Raw genomic sequence first — 21,346 nt, forward strand, 5'->3', positions numbered from 1 at the left:
ATTTAAAGACGCTCTATATATAGTTTATAGAATTATATCTATTATTAGCATTATTAAAAGTATAAATTTATCTTATAAATTAATTTAGAGTTAAAAATATAAATATTTTAAAATGATTTAATAATTAGATAAGCGTTCTTCTTAATTCTATTTAAAGTTATATTATTATATTTTTTTTATTTTAAAATAAAGTATTTAGCTATTAGAATAAGATAGCTTCTTAAAAATAAGTTAAGAGATTTATATATATAATATTCTCTTTTTTAATTATAACGTAGTCTTTTATATATTAATAAAAAGAATATACTTCTTAATATATAATTTCTTTATTATTAAAAATAATATTATTAATATTATATAATTCTTTAAGATCTAGATAAAAGAATCTTAGATTAAAAATATAAAAATTATTATTAGATCCTCTCGAAGTAGCTTATTTAGAAGATTTTAAAAGATTTTATAAATTTATTAAATCTATAATATTAGAAAAAATTATAAATTTTTTAAAGTTACTTATATAGTTTATAATATAATCTATTATATTATTAAATTTACTTTTATAAATAAAGGCGATATTTATTAAGAACTCTCTTAATTTTATAAAAGCTAATTTTCGTTAGAATTAAATTTTAAAGCGATATTTTCTAAATTAAAAGATTTTAACTAATTAAAAACTAATCTATTAAATTTATTATTAGAAAATCCTATATTTAAAAATATTTAATATTCTTTATTATTATTTTTTAATATTTTATTAAATATAGCTTAATTTAATAGAAAGAGAATTCTATTTACTAAGTTTGTAGCTATATAGAAATCTCGAGAATTTAATATATTTAATTTTCTTAAAATCTAACTTACTTTTAATATAGAATTTAAAAGCGATAAAAAGAAAGATAGAGATTAAGATTAATAAAGAGATTAAGACTTTCGCGTAAAAGTTATAAATAATAATAAGAAAAAATTAATAAGTCTTCTTTCTTTATCTTTATCGAGCTTAAAAAAAATTCTATTATTAAAATAAGAAGATTAAGTTATTTTAAGAAAAGAAGAAGATAATAACTCTAAAAAGATATCTATATAATCTCTTAAGTTAAGACTTAAATTCTTAAAAATAAAGATATTTTTAAATTTAAATTAAATTATTTTAGCTTATTAGATAAAAAAGTAATTACTATTTATATAATAATAAATTTTATATATAAAGATAATAACTACTTTTATTAAAGTACTTATAAATTTAAAATTATAATTTTAAAAAAGAGAGTAGATAAGAGGTTTCTCTAATCGAGTAATCTTTCTAAAAAGAGATTAAGTTAATACTCTAAGATCGATTTCATTAAATATATAAATCTTAATTATAAAGGACGTCGATAGATAAATTATAAGTCTATATAATCGATTTAATAATTTAATAATAATTCTCGTTAAGAATCTACTTATAGAGTTTAGGATTTTTTATTAAAAAAGCTTAAAATTAAAAGATAAGTAAAATCGTTAATTCTAATAGAATAGATTTTCTAACTTTATCGATTATAAATAATTATACTCTATTATAAAAAGATATAGAGAGAATATAAAAAGAAAGATTTATCGAGAAGAAAGAAAAGTGTTAAGAATAAGAGATAAGTTTTCTTTAAGAGAAGAAAAGTTATTTAAAAAGGTAGGGAGGAATTAAGTAGCTCTTATAGCGATTCTTTCTTTTAGAAAAAAATCCTTTCTTTAAAAAAGTAATAGAAGTAAAACTTTTTAATATAAGAATAGTATCTTTAATACGAAAAATAATAAGAATAATAATTAAAGAATATAGAAAAGTCGTATATTGCTATTAATTATTAGAGATACTATATAAGAAGTATATATATACTTCTAAAAAGAAGTTTTACGAAGAAGGGAAGTTTTTAAAAGGTGATTGATTAATTATTTTTAATAAGCTATAAATATTCTCGAAGAAAGTAAAGAAAGCGATATATCAAGTCACGCTAGCTATAAACGTTCTCGAAGAAAGAAGAAAGAAAAGGAAGTGATATGCTAAGTTACGCTATATCGAGAACGTAATACTAATATATAATAAAGATAGCGAACTAATAATAAATACGAATCTTATTAACCTCGTTTTATATATATACGAGTTTATTATAATTTTAAAGTATATTATTCTTATCGATTTATTTCTATTTAAGTTTTTAATAAACGAGTTATAATTAAATAATATAGAAGTTAAAGATCGAGTTTAATAAGATAGATAATTCTATTAAAAGATCTAATTAATAAATAAAAAATATAGCGAGAATAAAGAGAGATATTTATTAGAGAGTTCTTTTATAGATAATTCTTATAAAGATAATAATTTAATAACGATAGTCTAATATATAGCTATAGTCTTTATAATAGACTTATGAGAATATTAAAAAGCTATTAATAGTAACTAAATAGTAACGATATAAGTAAAAGAATAATATATTTTTAAATAAAAATTTCTTTTATCTAATATTAGAAAAGAAAAAGTATAAAAACCTCTTTTTATAACGAGAGCAATAAGAATAAAGAGTAAAAAATAGAAGGAATACGGCCTATTTAAGGCTCTTTCAATATAGTAATCTCGACTATTCTATTATAAATATACTATATCTCTCTCTTACTAGCCCTTAATTAAGCTATAGTAAAAAGAGATAGAAGAGATAAAAGCGATAGAAGAGGTAAAAAAGATAAGAAGATAGTAGAAGAGAAGATAGTAGAAGAAGAGATAGTAGAAAAAGAGGTAGAAGAGATAGAAGAAGAGATAGTAATAATTTTTTCAAGATATAATAAGTCGATAAGGTTTAAAAAAGTTAAAAAAAACGATAATTTAGATTCTTTGATCTTAAGTCTAGATAGAAATAAAAGACTATTATTAATTATACTAGTTTGCCATATAAATTTAATAAAAGATAGACATTTTAATATTACGTCGGATTTATCGATTTTAAAAAGCGTGCAAATAGAGGTAACGTGCAAATAGGGGTGGAAACGAGTATAATGTTCCATTTGAGGCAAACCCTTTTTATTCAAATTTTTTTTTTTTTTTTTTATATTTTTTGCGCGCTACCAAAATCCAAATCCAAATGTGACTACCATGACTACCATAGCTACCACTACCACTTATTCCAAAGGCCTACTACCATGGCCTGTCCTAATGGCCAATCCTACAGTACCATAGTGACCGTCTATAGACCTGGCATTGTTCTGGCGATATATTTATCTGAATAGTATACGATATTCCATTCAGGCCATGTGGTGCAGTGGGACACCTATTGAAAACGCCCATCTTACCTGGCTAGTCTGAGTGACTAGCCTCTCGGCATATGACTGTGAGTTCAAATCCACCAAAAACTCCCATACCATGCATATTGTTATGGTTATTACACGCAATTACAAATGGAATAAACAGTATAATAAAACCAGGCTGTACCAGCAGATTTATGAACAAATGCCCATATCCCACTTGCATTTGCCCGGTATTTGCCAGGCCATGGCTAACAGGCTCCCAAATAAGCTTCCAGACATCATTTCTTTTGATGCTCTGGAATGCCGTGCCTATCGCTGTAGCACGAAGGAACGTAAGCGATTAAGCAAGTAAGCAAGTAAGCAAGTAAGGCAAACAAGCAAGTAGGCAAGCAAGTAGGCAAGTAAGTAGGCAAGCAGAGATCTCGGCTGGTCGACGAGGTACGGCGATGGCGACATGTGCTGCACGGTCCCAAGGAGGAAACCCGACGGTAGCTAGGACCTGTAGCTCGGTCCGATGTGGGTGGTGGATAGCTAGGTGAGCTGGTGAGGCTATGTCAGCATGGACTCGGATGACGAAAATCTCGAGTACGGCAGTGAGGTCTGGCGACGGCGAGGTGTACTGGACGCCGCTATCGAGCACCGTCCACGGTAGCTAGGACCTATATCTCGGTCCGATATGGGTGGTGGACGGTTAGCTATTGATGATAAGGTCATGTCACTATTGTTTCGAACGGCGCACATGGTAAGAATGAGGCTGGTAGAAAAATATCAGATGAACGCCAACTGAGGGTTTGCGCTACCCTGCCAAATGAGAGCGACCTCAGGGCGTATTATTGTTGGAACGACTCAACACTCGCTACCACTAATATTTATTCGATCTAATTATTAATATATAAAGCCCTTCTCTATATATAAAATTCTTCTTTTTTAGATATTATTAAGATTATTATATCTAGTAATAGATCTTATTATAGTAATAACTATATACTTAGATATTTATTAATACTAATTAATATATTTTAATACTAATATATAGATTAATTAGATTATACTCTTAAAGAAAGTTCGCCTTAATATCGCCGCGATAGCTTTACACGGTTCTATAATTACTTAATCGATTTAGCTCTCGAGTATTATTAATTAAATAAAACTATAATTTCTATTTCTATAATTTCTACGACTTCTATTTAATAGAGTAAAGAAAATATCTAGAAAATACTAAATACTACTAAGCTTCACATTATATTAATATATAATACACATTTAAAATAAATATTAAGAATAAGAAATTTAACTCTTTAGTCGAATTATCTAATACTATAACTCTATATTAATTAGAGAATATACTATTTAAAGAAGTTAAATTAATAAATATTAATAAGAGATTTAAATAATTCGTTCTTTAAAGAATATAAGAGTATAATAAAAATAAATAAAACGCTCTCTCTAATATCTTTACTAAAGAATTTTAATAATTCGCTAAAGAAGACTTTAAGATCCTTTTTAAAAAGACTCTCTATAATTTATAAAACTACCTATAAACTAATAAAGTCTATATTAAAAAAAATAAGAGGTTTTAACGATCGAATTATTAGTTAATATAATTTAAGAAGATATTCTATAGTTACTAAATGATAAGAATTATTCTCTATTAAAATAGTAATAATATTATCCTTTTTAGTAGTAATTAATTCAGCCGCAGTAGTCTTATTAATCGAAAGATATTATTCCTCTCTTCTCGCAATCAGCTTATTATCAGTCTTATCGACTAAAGAATATTATTCCTTTCCCTCGTAACAGCCTTATCAGCAGCCTTATCGATTAGAGAATACTATTCCTCTCCCCTCATAACCGCCTTATCGACCGAAGAATCCTACTTCAACTCTCCCCTTAATACCAGTCTACGACTTAAATTATCGAGCCCTACACCTACTACCCTCGCCTTATCAAGTTATTTAAGATTTCGATATTAGATAAAACTATAGCTATAGTAAAAAACTTACTATTCTAATTAAATTATATATTATTAAAAAGAAATATAATAAAAGTTTTATTAAGAGTCTTAATTATAAATTAATAATTTTTATAAATTTTTATATAAGAGTTAAGATTCTTTAGTAGATCTTTTAAATAGTATTTTTAATTATATTAAAATCTATAATATTAAAATACTATTACTCTAGCTATTAAGAAATTAATCTTATTATTTAATAACTCTTCGATTAATTTTAAAATTATTTTAAAAAAGAAGAATATCGTTATTTTATACTATATAAGTAAAATAGTATTAGCTTAAAAGGCTTATTTCGAGTTAATCTTAAAAAGAATAAAGAAACTATCTTTAATAAGATAAACTAATAACTTCGTTAAATTTAAAGAGAATTAAATTACGAATTTTAATTAGATATAGTACTTTAAAATAAGATAATTATTTCTTATAGTAATATTTCTATATATAAGATTATAATCTTATAATAAATAATTATAATTTCTAGATTAATTAATAATATTTATATTATAATTAAGAGTTACGAAGATATTATAAAGATTAAGAGATTTAAATTATTTAAATCTATAATATACTTTATTAATCGAAAGTATTAAATTAATTAATCTTTAAATTAAAATAATTAAAATAGATCGTTTTTATAGATAAATAGCTTTTAGAAAAAGGAATACTTTATTTATAGAAAGATAGATTATTAATTAATTAAATATATTAATAAAAAATATTAGAAGTCTTAAAATAAATTCGATAAACGATTTATCGACTTTATTAACAAGCGATATAGCTTTTATATTTAAGAGTTTAAAGACTAGAAAAATAAGATCGAGAATATTAAGATTTTAATTCTCGATATTTAAAATAATAACTTAAAGAAAGTTGAAAACTTTATTATAATTACTTTTATAATTATATCAAATTAAGCTTAAATATATTATTTAAAGCTTTTTAATTATTTTATATATTATAATATTATTAAGTCTAATAACTTTCTTAATATTAGTTAATATATTTTAAAGTAATTCTATAATATTATACTAGATATTAAAGCTATATATATATTTACTACTAAATATAATTAAATAAAAGTTTATATAAGAGAATTTAATATATAATTAAATATTATTATTAATAATATTATTATCTAATTTAGAATTAAAATAGTAATATTAATTAAGAAACTTATAATAAATTCGCTTATTAGCTAAGTCGACTTCTACGTAATATAGATTAATACTTTATTTTTATTATATATTTAAAATATAAATAAACTAAAGATCTATCTAAATAATCTTAAAAATTAAATTATTTTAAGAAATAATTCTATAATTCTAATTATTTACTTTCATAATTATCTATTTTTAATATAGAATCTTATATTAATTAACTATTTAATCGATATCGAGTTATATTAATTATATCGTTAATTCGATTATTTCTTAATTAATAGACTAATTTAAACTCTAGAAAAAGCTAATTATAATAATTTCGAATACTATTATATACTTAAATAAATTATCGAGTTTTATATACTTTATTAAAATTACTCTTAATTCTTAAGTTATTCTAAATTCTTATTTAAGAACGAGAATAATATCTATTTTAATTATATAATTATTATTAATATTCTCTATATTAACGATAGCCTAATTCTATAAATTATTAATAAAAAAAACTTTATTTTAAATTATTTAATAATAAATAAATATAATTATCTTCTATATATAGAATATACTTAAACTATACTAAATCGATATATATATATTAAATCTTTTAATATTATTATTTATAACGCTAAGATTAATTTTAATAGTATTAAATTTAAATAAAATATTAAAACTTTAAATATTTAAATAAAATACGTATTAATTAAAGTCGCTAATTCTATTAATTTAATAAAACGATATTATATTTTATTAAGACGAGCTTATTTAATAATTACTACGAAATTAAAGAATTAAGATATTAAAAAGAAGATTTATTTTTAAATAATTATTAAGGCTATTAATAATATAGTCGAATATAATAATATTATTTTTGAATTATTAGTTTTTAAAATCTTTTTTTATATTATAAGTAATAATATATTAACTCTATCTATTATTAAGAGAGTAAAAGCTATTAATATAATAATAGCTAAAGTTATAAAACTCTACGCTAAAAGATAAATTAACGATACTTTATATTAGCGAAATAGTTTTTAAACTATAAGAATATATAATATTTTAATTAATTTCTCGATATTAATATAAAGAACGTATTAAAAGAAGTAAATAACTCTTCAATCGATTTTAAGACTATTTCGAGAGAGAAGAATATTATTAAATTATTTAATAATTTTATAAACTTTTAAGTTATTATTATTAAGCTATATTTAGAAGAAATAAATACTCTAATTAAGTCTCTTAAGTCTTTCGAATAAAAATCTTTATAGTTAGATAATATTTAGTATAAAAATAACGATAATTAAAATTATTAAAACTCTTCTTAAAACGCTTTACTACGTTATAACCCTCCTCGACGTTAATATATTTTTACTTATTTTTAAAACTCTATTAATATTATAGTTTATATATTAAAGTTTATATTATAATTATCTTTATTAAACTTCTAGATATTCTAATAAAAAGAACTTAATAAATTATTTAAAAAGAATATATTTAAAATTATAAAGATCGAAGATATTTTTATAAAAGTATAGATATTTAATAATTATTTTATAAATTAAATTAAGAATAAGAGTATTAAGAAAGTCTTCGAGAAGTCGTAATTAGTAATATAAGTATTTAATAACTCGAAGAAGTATAGAATTCTTATTTAGACCTCTATTATTTAACGAATTAATTAATAATTTATTATCGCTTTATTCTTAAGTATTTTATAGCTATCTCTATATCTACGCGATATTACTTAGATATATACGTAATCTTAATTTAAATTAATTAAAGATATCTTTATTTTAATCTTAGTTAAAATAGAATTATTATTAAGAACGATTTTCTATATTATTCTCTTTCTCTATAAAATTACTAAGTTCGATATCTACTAATTTTAGATATATTATAAATACTATATAAAGAAGCTAGAAATAATCTTATCTATATTCGATATTTATCTACTATTTAATAATAATATAATAATAATTATAAGCTTATAAATCGATAACTCTCTTATCGTTAATACTATCGAGTTTATAAATATAAAATTATAAGAATTATACGCCGCTAGACTACTAACTAAGCTATTCGAGAGACTTATTTTAAAATAGCCTCTCGAATTTAATAAATTCGTTATTACTCTTAAAGATAATATAAGAATTAATTAATTTAGATAAGCGAAGAAGATCTAATTATTTATAAAATTATTTATAAAAAAATAGTATATTATCTAGCGAGTATAAGAAGTATATATTACTACTATATTATAGCTATAAGCGATATTTATCTTATTATATATTATCTAGATTATAAAGTCTATATATAAGAATACTTAATATCTAAATCGCTATCTTTTATAATAAATAAAAGAAAGAGGTTTTATATTCGTTAAATTAGATATAATATTTTTAAGAATCGTAATTTTTATAAATTCGTTATTTGTTAATAATAAAGATTTCTCTTTTTAAATCGACTATATAATAGTTCTAGCTAATACTTAGAATAAGGCTAATATTATTTATTAATAATTAATTAAATATTGCTAAGTTACTAAAAGCGTATTAACCTTCAAACTTTATATATTATCTCTAGAATTTAATATTATAATTACTATTAAATCTACTCTAGACTAAATCTTCTCTAATAGTTTCTAGAGAAAAATATCTCTCTCTATAAGGCGGTATAGGCGACAGCGAGGTCCTTCAAGAGTCTAGTAAATACATGGTCGCGAGCACACTACTCAAGCGTTAATGGGCTTTCAGTTTGAAGAGACTTAGTGAAGAAATGTAGAAATGGTGGCTAAATAGGTATCTTGTCATGGAGTGGCTATTTGATATTTGATTTTCGGGCAGAGAAGGAATCGTCGGATGGTGCAATATGATTGGTCCGGGTGCCCCCGAGCCGAACCGAGCCGCGAGCACTGAATGTTGAACCAATATCAGATGGTCTTTTGGTGGTTTTCTCCATGACAGACCAGATAGTTGATATCGATCGAGGCCACCAACGGCGACGGTGAGGCCTGCAAACACCGCACCATAGCTTCGGAAGACCTTTATAAGTAGGCTAACAAGGGGAGCATGCTTGGTAGGGCTTATGTGAAGTGGGTTGAACGATAAGCGTCTGAGCAATCGATTTCTGAGTACTAAAAAGTGAGGCATGGGCGCAACATATGGACTTCGGATGAATCCAATTCGTTCAAAAACACGATGTCCGAGGTTTTACCGGGCCGCCTGTTGATTTGCTGGGGAAATAGGGGCTTTGTTTGGTGCGAGGGTGGCATGCTTACCATGAGTCTCTTCCAACTCACACTTATGATAAGTGTGTGTTGGAAGAGACTCATGAGGTGTGTGTTCCTTTGAACAATGGAAGAGTATCAATCGAGGAGGCCAACGATTAACCTTCCTCACCGTCGACCGATGCCTGACCCTCAGACGTATAGTTCTCATCATCTGACTCTGCAAGAACATTATCCATGTGATCCCTGAACTCCGCTGGCTCCTCATTCCTCTGAGCCTCATGAAAGGCTGTCATAGCCTTTTCAGAAGGCTTCCAAGACCCAGCTCCCTTTGGTGTCTGCGTTAACGTCAGGGTTGGACTGTTGTTACCCACAGCGAGATGCCGTTCGACCTCCTGCTTGAGAAGGACAAAAACGTGACCGTGCACACGTCTTCCCATTCCCTCCTCCTCAAGTACATCCTTTGCCGTCAAAGTTGCCGGGTCAAAACTAAGCGATCGCATCTTCTCATGACACCACTGTAGTGTCACCGCGGGAAGGTACTCATCCAGATCGTATGCTTCCACTTCTTGATGAAGTGTATCAACAAGGTCAGGATTCGGTACGCTGGAGCAGTCCACCGCTGGTTCCTCGGGATATTCGTACATAAACCATGGCAAACCGGAAGTCACATGCGGGCGAGTCTTTTGCTTGCGAATTCGGTGCTCATTCCAATTCTTAACAAACTCAAAGGCCTCCGCTCGAACCAAGGGCATATAGATAGCGTACACAGCAATGGTATCCGCTAGCCGATCCTTTACAAAGTGTGTTTTCCTCCTTCAACCGGTCGAAGAAGAGCACCCATCGATGGAGTGGTGAGGACTGTAGATGCATTCACCAAGATTCAATACGTTGATTAGCGGTACTTTTGCCAAACATCCAGCACTTCTCAATGGCACGATCCTCTTCCGATCGATCTTCTTGTACTTCACACAATTGATGAAATGCATCGGCAATAAGGTTGGTCTCAACACCCCGGTCTGAACGAAACCTTTCCGGCATAATCTTATGCTCTTTCATATACATCAAAAATTGCTTTAGGACGCTGACAGCTGTGCGTCCGGAGCCTCCCACATAGATCCAGATGACTTTGCGGGAGTACGCATCGATCACGGCGTAGATCTGAATGCCAATGATCTCTAGCTTGCAGTGGGCGTCAACTGACCATATAGCATTGGGGCCGGCTACCAAAAACTTCTTCCTTCTGTGCTGTTTCTTCTGGTATCTACCACTGACGCCCTCCGGATCCACGAGTCTTAAGGTGTACATGATATCGTTCCTCGAGATAAACACACCGTTACGACGAAAGTATGCGTAAAGATGCGTGAGGCCCCAGCCACCAATGACACCCTGATCTAGATGCTCTGTGATAATGCGTATAATCTCCTCATCATGAGAGCGAGCATCCTTCAGCGGACGTTTTCTTCTCAAACCCATTGCCACTCTCAATCGCCGGAGCTTATCTGAAGTCACACGTGGATCCTTCGCCTCCAGTACCACTAATATCTCTTTATCATTTACGTTTTGCTGAAGGAACAGAGTCGCAATGAGAGCATCGCGGAGTGTCAACTTATCTTCGGACAGTCCCCCTCCGACAGTCCCCCGTCCATACTAATGTGGCTACCGGCTATACCCGCAGCCACCCGGCTTGGCATAGGCCTTGGCATAGTGGATATCTGACTGGTGGGTGCATTGTCGATATTTCTTTCATTTGATTTCTCGTGTCTATGAAATTTCTCATGTGCACTACGCATAGTTTATCCTAAAGAAACTACCCAAATTCCACTCATTTCTCGCTCTCCGAGTTACTGCTAATATGCTCCCAAATAGGCTTTTAGATATATCTTTTTGATGTCAGTGTGGGTCAGGCTATAAGGTGTCTATCCTGTTGATAGCGGCGAGGATTTTAGTCGAGCTAATATATCCTCTAACTGTGATATATTCTTCGTTCGAGGCTTTATAGTCTTTATTCTCTTCCTCGCTACAATAACCTCCTTTTTAATTTACTTTTCGATTTTAATCTTAGCTTTATAATCTTATTAAGACTCTAATCTAGTTTATTTAAATAACTTCGAGGCTATACCTCAACTAGCTTTAGTAATTATTAATAGAGTAGAATTTAGATTATTTAATATAATAAGTCTTTATTATTAATTATATCGATCGGGCTATAATATAAGAGATAGAGCCCTTATTATAGAAGGTGATAATAAGAGAGAGAGAAAGTTATCGAAATTGTCGATATTAGTAAACTACTTTAAGAATAATTTTAATAATAATAGACTTAAGATATTAATACGGCCTTTAAAAGATAACTAATTAAGATTCTTAATAGACTATATATCTAGAAACTTAATATTACTATCGTCGTCTACGTTAGAAAAAGTATTATCGAAATTGAAAATATCGTTTCTCCGCTAATAAGTTAAAAAAGAAGGCTCTCTGATTTTCTTAAGCTAGATTAGCTATAAAAAAGCGGAGGTAGTTTATTAATCTCTATTCTTTTATATCTAATCCTTTTATATTTACTTCGTAAATTTCTTATTATCCCTCTTCTTATTTATATTCTTTCTTACTTAATAATATAAGATTTAATCCTCTATATTAGTAGCCTTACGCCTAGTTAATATATATCGTCTACTTTTATTCTTCTTATATTATAAACTCTTATTATTCTTCTTAGCTATCGAAAACGATTATAGTAAAATAGCTTTCTTATTATACTTTTACTTATAGACTCTATTTACTCTTTAAATAGCCTTCGTTATCTCTCTTATATACTCTTTAGCGCGATAATCTTCTAAAATCTTCTTATAAAACTTATATATCGAAAAAGTACTCGCCTTTAGTAAGTTTAATCTTCGCCGATTATATCTCGACTATATAAGTATTAAGATAAATTATTAATTATTATCGCCGCTAGAATAATTATTAAATTGGCTTTAAGTGTTATTAGTACTAGTTAGAGCCGTATAGATAATCGATATAATAATTAAATCAAAAGTTATTTTCTAATCTATTATAATTTCTAATATCTTACTAAGTTATCTCGAATATAAAAAGAGAAAGAAAAATAGAAATCTTCTCGATAATATAGCGAAATAGCTAATATTTATAGAATAAACTATATCGTTTAGAGAGATAGTATGCTTATTAATACTTATTCTTCTCGAGTTTTTAAAATACTTTATTCTTAACGTTAAAAATCTATCTTTTCGTCGTAATTAACTTTATATAAACGAGTTTAATTATTTAATAAATAATGTAATTAAGTAGATCTATAAAGAATAGTCTATTAATATCAATACTACGAGGATTATTTCTCTTTTAATACTCTAATTTATACTCGAAAGTATAAATAATCTTATCTACTTCGTTAGTAATCTTTTCTACTAACTATTTAATAGATATATAATAATTTATAATAGTCTTAATTAGAGAATAACTACTCTTACCCCGTTAAGTGAAGTTATAGTCGAGATTTAATTACTCTTTAGTATATATTATAATAAATTAATACTTCTATTATTAATAGAAACTAATTAAATAATTCTATTTCTTCTAATATAATTGATTAAGTAAAATATTACGATTTCGCTCTATATCCTCGAGGGTTTTTAATTAAATTCACTTTTATATTAGATTCATTAATAACTTCCTTATTAAAAGCGGATATCTCTCGCGAGTTAGTCTCTTCTTAATTATTTTAGCTATATATTAATTATATAGCTAAAGAAAATAGTCGCTATCTAATTTATTTAGATAATGACTAAGTATTTAAGTAACCTTTATACTTACTTAAGTAATTATACTCATCTAATCATTTAATAATATAAGTAGATTCGTTCTTTTCTTAATTATTGCTGCTATTAATCCCGCCGCAAAATCGCCTAGTAAAATCGCAGGTCCTCTATAATTGTTATAGAAAAATAAGTCTCTTATATAGTCGTTTATAAATAGAAAGGCCTTAATAGATTTAGACTCGATAAAATAATAGTCGATCGAAATGGTCTTTAAGGTGTTGGTTATATAAATAAGTACTGATAGAGATAGGTTATTCTCATTTATATTGAATATAGTATTCGTGATGATTATAAAATGGCTGGCAAATTTTCTCGCTAAGCAAATTTGATTGGGATTGGTAAAGAAAAAGAACTCTACTTCTTGCGATTCGCGAGTGTTATTGTTTATCATATACTTTTTCTTGATATAAACCTTAAAACCCTTAATTTTAAGTGTGCGTAAGACGTACTGCAGTTCTTTATACGATCCTCTTACGGCCTTTATTACGAAGGTTATAGTACTCTTTAGAGTTAAGTCTTAATCCCTTAATCTTCATTATCCTCCTTACTTCGGCGAATGGAATGGCTGCTATTAGAAGGTCTCGTTCTTTCTCTTTCGAGAGGTCTTTATTAGGATTCCGATAAAAGTGGTTTGGAAGAATAAAAGGATTATTTAGTATATTGTAATTGTGGGTATCCTTTAATACGTTGATTCTCCACTCCGCGTCTCGTTTATAGTATCGAATCTTGATTTTATATGGGTAATAGTTGTAGTTAACATTATTGTGTGGCCGGTACCGAGTATCGTCGATAAGCTTACGGGTATTTCGTATCTTCTTTTTATAACGTTAATAGAGTATTATCTAAATCTCGCGGACTTTATACTCGCTATAACTAGTCACTACAGTAAACTCTTACGTATAAGATTAGTTCTTAAGACGTAGGATTATAGTATCCTTATTAGAAAAGACCTCGCTATTAATAGGGGCACGCTTGTGGGAGTTGACAGGGGTTGCCTAGCCAACAACACTAGTGGGCCTTGGCCATGGTAGATATCTGGCCCTGCACCAGCCATACATAGTAGTCATCCTCTTCTACCCACACGAGCCTGGTCATTCTTGTTCTTTGGAGGTCCTTGCCCGGATTTCTTGTGGCCTTGAAGAACGATCATACTCCTATCATTCATTGTCTTTCAGTTCAGTCACATCATCACATCAGTCACATCATCAGTCATGCCGAATCAGTCACGTCCGACATTCGATTTTTGTCGTACTTATAACGGTTCAGAACCAGCCTCCCATTGGCTGAAGCGTCTTGAGTTTGAGTTGCGAGGAGATTCTTGGAGTGGAATCATTGCCCCGGAGCACTATTTGAGCTCTGTGGATCTACTTCTTATAGGGGACGCAGCCGATTGGGTAGAGTCTTCACCAGAAATCAGTACGCTTTTCGCCGGATCTCATACCAGCGAGTCATTGAATCGATTCCTCTCGCTCTTCAAAGAGCGCTTTCCTACCAAGTCTATCGAGACAATTCCGACTACCTTTTCGGAAGAACTCGAAGGCTTACATCAGAATGCCGAGGAGTCACTCACTTCATACTATTAGCGTACGATATAAATCACATATCGTTTCGAGGCCCGTGATCGTCTTCCCGGAGGCCCACCCCTATCAATCCTCGAGTCGTCAATACTGGACTTGATCTATAGTGCGTTTCTCAAAGGTTTACAAGATCTCGAGCTCCGGCGTGAGGCTATTCGGGGAACTATTACTGGAATATCTCTACACTCGACATTTGTGTCTATGAAACAGGTATACAAATCACGATTGGTTATTAGAAAGATCGAGTATGAGGAGGTTCAGTTACGGGAGGCCATATTCTATAAGAATGTCGTGAAGAGAAATATGTCTACAACTCAGTTGAAATCCATATGAGCTTCTTATTCAGCGGGGAGTCGTGTGCCTAAACAGAGAGTCCCACCACAATTTCTACTACCGTCTCCGGATTCTAAGCAAGCTTCTCAGCCAGCGATCGAATCCAAATCAGTCACCTGGGGTACGAGTGGTTTAGGTCCTCGATCCATTTTGAAGAAGGATCATTACGAGTCTGTTGCTACTGAAGCTACTGGGGCTGGGGCTGTTGTGGGTGCTGGGAGTGTTAGTGCGTCTGGACCGGTCTATGGATATGAAGGATATGGTGTGGATCAGGGTGTTGGCTAGGCATGGGCCACATGGTCGTGGGGCTCTTGTTGTTTGTTTGGTAGTAGTTGACAGGGGTTGCCTAGCCAACAACACTAGTGGGCCTTGGCCATGGTAGATATCTGGCTCTGCACCAGCCATACATAGTAGTCATCCTCTTCTACCCACACGAGCCTGGTCATTCTTGTTCTTTGTGGGTAGCTGGAAAGATGACGAAAATACGCCTCTTCTTATTTATAACCGTCGTAGTATACTCGATAATATTTATAATATGCGAATAGGCGAAATAAAGAAAGATAAATAATACGAATAGTCTTAGAAGTTAGATCTGAATAGAATGCGGGGGTATAGGAGAAAGGTAAGCATTTATCTACTTATAAGGCCTATCGATATTAATCTTCTTACCGATACTAGCGGTCTAGTTATAGTGATTTTTTAGGAAGATAATAGTACATTAACACTCTTATATATATTAGCGAATTTTGGTGTATATGGCTAATATTACGGCTTAGTAATGGTTATATACGATATAGGCTCTTATTCTACTATTATTACACTGCCTCTGACTTATTTATAACGCACCCTAAGCACCACGTTGTCGCTCTGAAGGATTACTTCAAAATTAATGAAGTGGGAGGAATTTATCTGAACTTGAAGTCTCTTATATTCGGATGAACAGGCTGGCGTAACCCCTCATTAAAATTAGGTGGGGCCGAAAGCTTAACGTGTAGATCGTGCGCGGGAGCCACATTAGTGTGGACGGGGGACTGTCGGAGGGGGACTGTCCGAAGATAAGTTGGCGGAGTGTCTCGTCCCTGCACTCTGGTTTATCGTAGCGTTTCTTGGCCCATATCCGCAGGTGTTGCTCGAGCACATTCTTACTGATGTGAAAGCCGCGCTGAGTAGATAGACGTCGTAAGATCTCTTTGTACTCCTTGTTCTGGTCATGAAGGTGGAGGATGAACTCCTTGTGCGACTCCACGTCTTTCTTGGGCCGTCCTGGTGGCATAACTGTAGGAAAGGGAGTACAGGTAGGTGAACCAAGTGCGTACTACTAGGAGGATAGTCGGTAATCGTACAAAGTCAATTGGATGTGTGGTTGTTGATTGCAGTGGAAATGGGAGGAGTATTTACATTTGGTGGGGTAGACTTGATGGCCACTCCGCAGTCGCGGTTATTAGCGTGTGCAGAAAACGTTGGAATACTTGGCACTGAGATTATCACACACACACCACCAAAAGTAGTACTGAATAGATGAATCTTCTCCCATATCGCATTCTACCACCTTTCTTATTATATTTAAAGCTCCTATATATCTCACTTAGCCAATTTCTATTATTTCGAAATACCTCTCGCAACGATTAAGTATAGTGCTACTTAGTTTCATGAGGAAACGCGAAATACTAGGAAATGCGAAATTTTTAAATCCGATAAATCCGACTTAGATGGCTACTACTAGCTACCACTACCACTCATTTAAATGGCTTACTACCATAGTCTATCATAATGGCCAATGCTACGGCATCATAGTCGCTGTCTATAGGCCTGGCATAGTAGGTGTCCCTGCCCTAAACTCAGATGTGGCCTGTTGTTAGCAGCAGCCCCCACGGGGGCCCTGCGACGTCCCTACGGGGCCCTATTTAGGTACACTATTGTTAGCAACTCAGCTAAAAAAGCTTGGTCCCGGGGGTTGTCTGCGCTTGACAGCCAGACACCCCTATTTGGACCTAAATAGGGCCCCATAGGGCCCCCGTAGGGACGTCGCAGGGCCCCGTAGGGGCTGCTGCTAACACCTGGTTTTATCCTGGCGACATATATATCTAAGTAGCATTCGATATTTCGAAGGCTTCACCGCAGGCTTTATCGCAGCAACTACAGTAAGGTGAAAGAGGTGAAAGTAGTGGAAGAGGTGGAAGAGGTAAGACAGTAGAAGAATAGGTAGTAATAGAAGAGATAGTAGAAGAAGAAGAGGTATGATTTTCACGAAGTGGTAGACCGATGAGGCTCAAAAAAAGGGTGAATTGAGTTCTCCGATATAGAAGCCTTGGTAGCAAGAAGGAACCAGATTTTTTCATCCTTATTGTGCGGAGTTGTCATAGAATTTTGGTGAGAAGTAGGCATTTGAGTGTTGGACCGGACTTATCGGATCTAAAAATTTCGCATTTCCTAGTATTTCGCGTTTTCTCATGAAACTAAGTATAAGAGACTATATTTTTAAGGCGGATATAAGAAAGTTAAATAGAAATCTTAATAAGTGCGATATTTAGAGAGATTTTGAAGACTAAACTATATTTACTACTATTACTATTATCCTAGAGTTATTAAGATCTTCGCCTATTATTATTAAAACTTAAATATTTTTAAATCTTTCTTAAAGCCCCTATCAAAAAATTTAAAAACTTTTTTTTTTTTAAAAAAAAATATTTAATAAAAAAAAAAACTTTTTTTTTTTTTTTTAAATTTTTTTTTTTTTTAATTTTTATTTTAAATAAAAAAAAAAAAAAATTATAATTTTAAAAAAAAAAAATAAAAAAAATAAAAAAAAAAAAAAAAAAAAAAATAAAAAAAAAAAAAAAAAAAAAAAAAAAAAATATAAAAAAAAAAAAAAAAAAAAAAAATAGAATACGATATAAGAGAAGATTCATCTATTTAATACTACTTTTAATAATATATATATAATAATCTCAGTATCAAGTATTTTAACGTTTTCTTTATACCCCAAAAAAACTATAATATACGTAGAAAGTAAATATTTCCTATATATTAAAAAAAAAAAAAAAAAGAAAAAAAAAATTAGGATTTGCCTTAAATGGAAGATCGTACTACGCTACGATCTTATTTTCTAATCTTCGATCTAAACGCGAGTATAAACGGGTACTAGTACGTTTTAAAAAGAAAGTAGAAAAAAAAAATAAAAAATTTTTAAATCTTTTTTTTTTTTTTTTTTTTATTAAAAAAAAAATAAAAAAAAAAATAAATTTTAAAAATTTTAAAAAAATTTTTAAAATTTTTAAAAAAAATATAAAAAAATATATATATATAATTTCTACGTTCGGAGAGGCGCTAATTTTTCTAAGTTAAATCGAATTTTAGTTTTTTTTTAAGTTAAATCGAACTCTAATCGCTTACTATACGTTTTTAATCTTACTTTTATTACTATAAAATTAATTTAATCTATATAATATATAGATATATATATATAAAGAGAGGCGCGCTAAGATTTAATTAGAAAGATATATTAAGTATAAAGAATTAATTTATAATAATTATCTATAAAAAATAGAGAAAAACTATATTCTTATAATAAGAAGTATTAAAATATCGAAAAGAAATAAAGATAACGTATTAATTAGTGATATAAATTCTATAATATCTTCTATTATAGTAAAATCTTTCGAATAATAAGATAGCTATAGATATCGAACGATTTTAATTTATCTAAATATATATTATTTAATATTTCTTCTATAGAGATCTAATTAACTATAATCGTCGTAATAGATTCTTCTCTTATAACGTTATTATAGTAATATATTATATTAATATAATAGAGATAATAGATTAAGTTATAGTAGAGATAATAAATTAAATTATAATAATATTCTTCGCTTACTAAGTAATAATTTAACGTGAAATCTTAGAGAGCTAAGTCGTATTCTTAATAATAATAGTCTTATTACCGCTTAATTTCTTCGTAGTATTCTCTATAGTATTCTTCGTAGTATTCTCCATATTCGCCTATTATAATTCCTTCTCTTACTTTTTCTTTTATAGAGTATTAAATTAAGTAATTAGTTAAATAATTAATTAAGTAAATAACTAAGTAATTAACTAATAACGCTTACTAAGTAATAATTTAATATAAAATCGTAGAGAGTATATAATATAGAATTTTAGAGAGTTAAGTCGTATTCTTAATAATAATAATCTTATTATCGCTTAGTTTCTCTATAATATTCTTTATAATATTCTTCGTATTTATCTATTATAATTTCTTCTTTTACTTCTTCTTTTATAGAGTATTAAATTAAGTAACTAGCTAAGTAATTAACTAAGTAAATAATTAAGTAACTAACTAATAATCTAATTAAGTAGATTACTAAGCTAATAAAATAGATAGTATTAATTAAATAGTTAGTCGAGTATCGCTAACTTAAGTAGAATATATAGAGAAAAACGATAGCTATAAATTCGTTTAGACTCTTTTTAAAAGTCTTTTAACGCGTTTATAAATAGTAGTAAATAGCTATTAAGCTCGCTTACGACCTCGATTACTATTAATAAGAGATTTAAAAGACGAGTGAAAGGGATATATATCTTAGATACTTAGTAATATTTAAGTAAGAGATATCGAAGGCGAATTTATTTATAATTAATAGATTAATAGAATTATAGAAGAAATATAATTATATAAATAGATAAAAGAATTATTAATCGATCTCGAACGCGTTTAATATAACTACGATATTTAAATATTAATTTAATTTACTAATAGTAAATTAAACTTTATTATTTTTATAGCGTTAGAAAGCGTATATTAAGCTCTATAATTTACGAAATTATAAAGAAATAGTATTTATAGAGAGCTAGTTATTTTAGAGTATAAAACTTCTATATATAAATTTTTAATAAGAAAGCTTAAGAGGGCTAGCGGGCTAACTTAGTTAGTCTAGTTAAAAGACGTAATAACCTCAAATTAATAATTAGCTATATATATAAATTTAAGATTTTTTAATTTAATTCTATCTTATTCTTTTATATATACTAATATTTATTATTCTATAGATTATAAGATTATTATATTTAATTATAAAATTAAAAAGGCTTTTCGCTATAGCCCGTATTAAGTCTTTAAATATAAAAAGATTAATTAATATAATTAGTATATTCTTAGCTTATTAAGAGATATAATAAATTATTTTTAAGTAAATTATAAAAGATATTATATTTAATCTTTAATTATAGAGATAATAACTTTTAATAATAATATTCTATTATTATTAGAGAGCGATAATAAATAAAGATATCTCTCGTAAAGGCTAATATCTATAAGATTTTTAGACTTCTCGAGATATCGCGTTAAAGTATTTTTAATTAATATTATATCGAAGAGTAGAAAATAAATATAAAAAGAAAAGAAAATAATCTTAATAATATTAATAAAATAGCTTAAAAATAGAGTAATTAAATATTATTTATCTAAGAGTATTAAAATATATAGATTAAACTTTAATCTATAACTTCTTAGAAGTATATTATTATCTTTATATTCTTTAATATATAAATTATAGATTATTTTAATATAGAAAATCTTAATATAATATCGTATATTTATATTAAATCTTAATCTTATTAAAAACTTTTAGTATTTATATTCTTATTATAAACTTTATTATTTTTATTATTAGATTTAATTTAGATAGAATCTCTTTAATATTAATTAACTAGCTATTTTAAGTAGCTAGTCTATCTTTCTTAAATAATAAATATATTCTAAAAGTATAATCTCGAGTCTAGTTATCTTTCTTATAGACGTATTTAAGTATATTAATTACTTAATATATATAAAGAAGATTCTTAAGAGTTATATTAAGAAATTATTATAATTTAACTCTATATATATGTAATATAAAGATATTTTATCTATGTGATCTATAGATAGTATA

At 28.5% G+C, this 21,346-nt stretch overlaps 4 protein-coding genes across 4 annotated transcripts; 1 reads left to right on the forward strand and 3 right to left on the reverse strand.

The window, feature by feature from the left end:
* Window positions 1–9,822: 9,822 nt before the first annotated feature.
* Window positions 9,823–10,419, reverse strand: HO173_011204 (uncharacterized protein; the record flags this gene model as incomplete). Its single annotated transcript, XM_037313085.1, has 1 exon — window positions 9,823–10,419. The coding sequence occupies one exon, from the start codon at window positions 10,417–10,419 to the stop codon at window positions 9,823–9,825; it is 597 nt and encodes a 198-aa protein (XP_037160022.1).
* A 118-nt stretch (window positions 10,420–10,537) lies between these two features.
* HO173_011205 (uncharacterized protein) lies at window positions 10,538–11,140 on the reverse strand (the record flags this gene model as incomplete). The annotated part of the gene is made up of 1 exon (XM_037313086.1): window positions 10,538–11,140. One exon carries the CDS (start codon window positions 11,138–11,140, stop codon window positions 10,538–10,540), a length of 603 nt encoding a protein of 200 aa, XP_037160023.1.
* A 3,577-nt stretch (window positions 11,141–14,717) lies between these two features.
* On the forward strand, window positions 14,718–15,089 carry HO173_011206 (uncharacterized protein; the record flags this gene model as incomplete). Its single annotated transcript, XM_037313087.1, has 1 exon — window positions 14,718–15,089. The coding sequence occupies one exon, from the start codon at window positions 14,718–14,720 to the stop codon at window positions 15,087–15,089; it is 372 nt and encodes a 123-aa protein (XP_037160024.1).
* Window positions 15,090–16,341: 1,252 nt separating this feature from the next.
* On the reverse strand, window positions 16,342–16,689 carry HO173_011207 (uncharacterized protein; the record flags this gene model as incomplete). Its single annotated transcript, XM_037313088.1, has 1 exon — window positions 16,342–16,689. One exon carries the CDS (start codon window positions 16,687–16,689, stop codon window positions 16,342–16,344), a length of 348 nt encoding a protein of 115 aa, XP_037160025.1.
* Window positions 16,690–21,346: the final 4,657 nt, after the last annotated feature.

This window comes from Letharia columbiana (genome assembly GCF_014066305.1).
Source record: "Letharia columbiana isolate WasteWater2 chromosome Unknown Sc0000058_s0, whole genome shotgun sequence".
In the NCBI taxonomy this organism is placed as follows: domain Eukaryota; kingdom Fungi; phylum Ascomycota; class Lecanoromycetes; order Lecanorales; family Parmeliaceae; genus Letharia; species Letharia columbiana.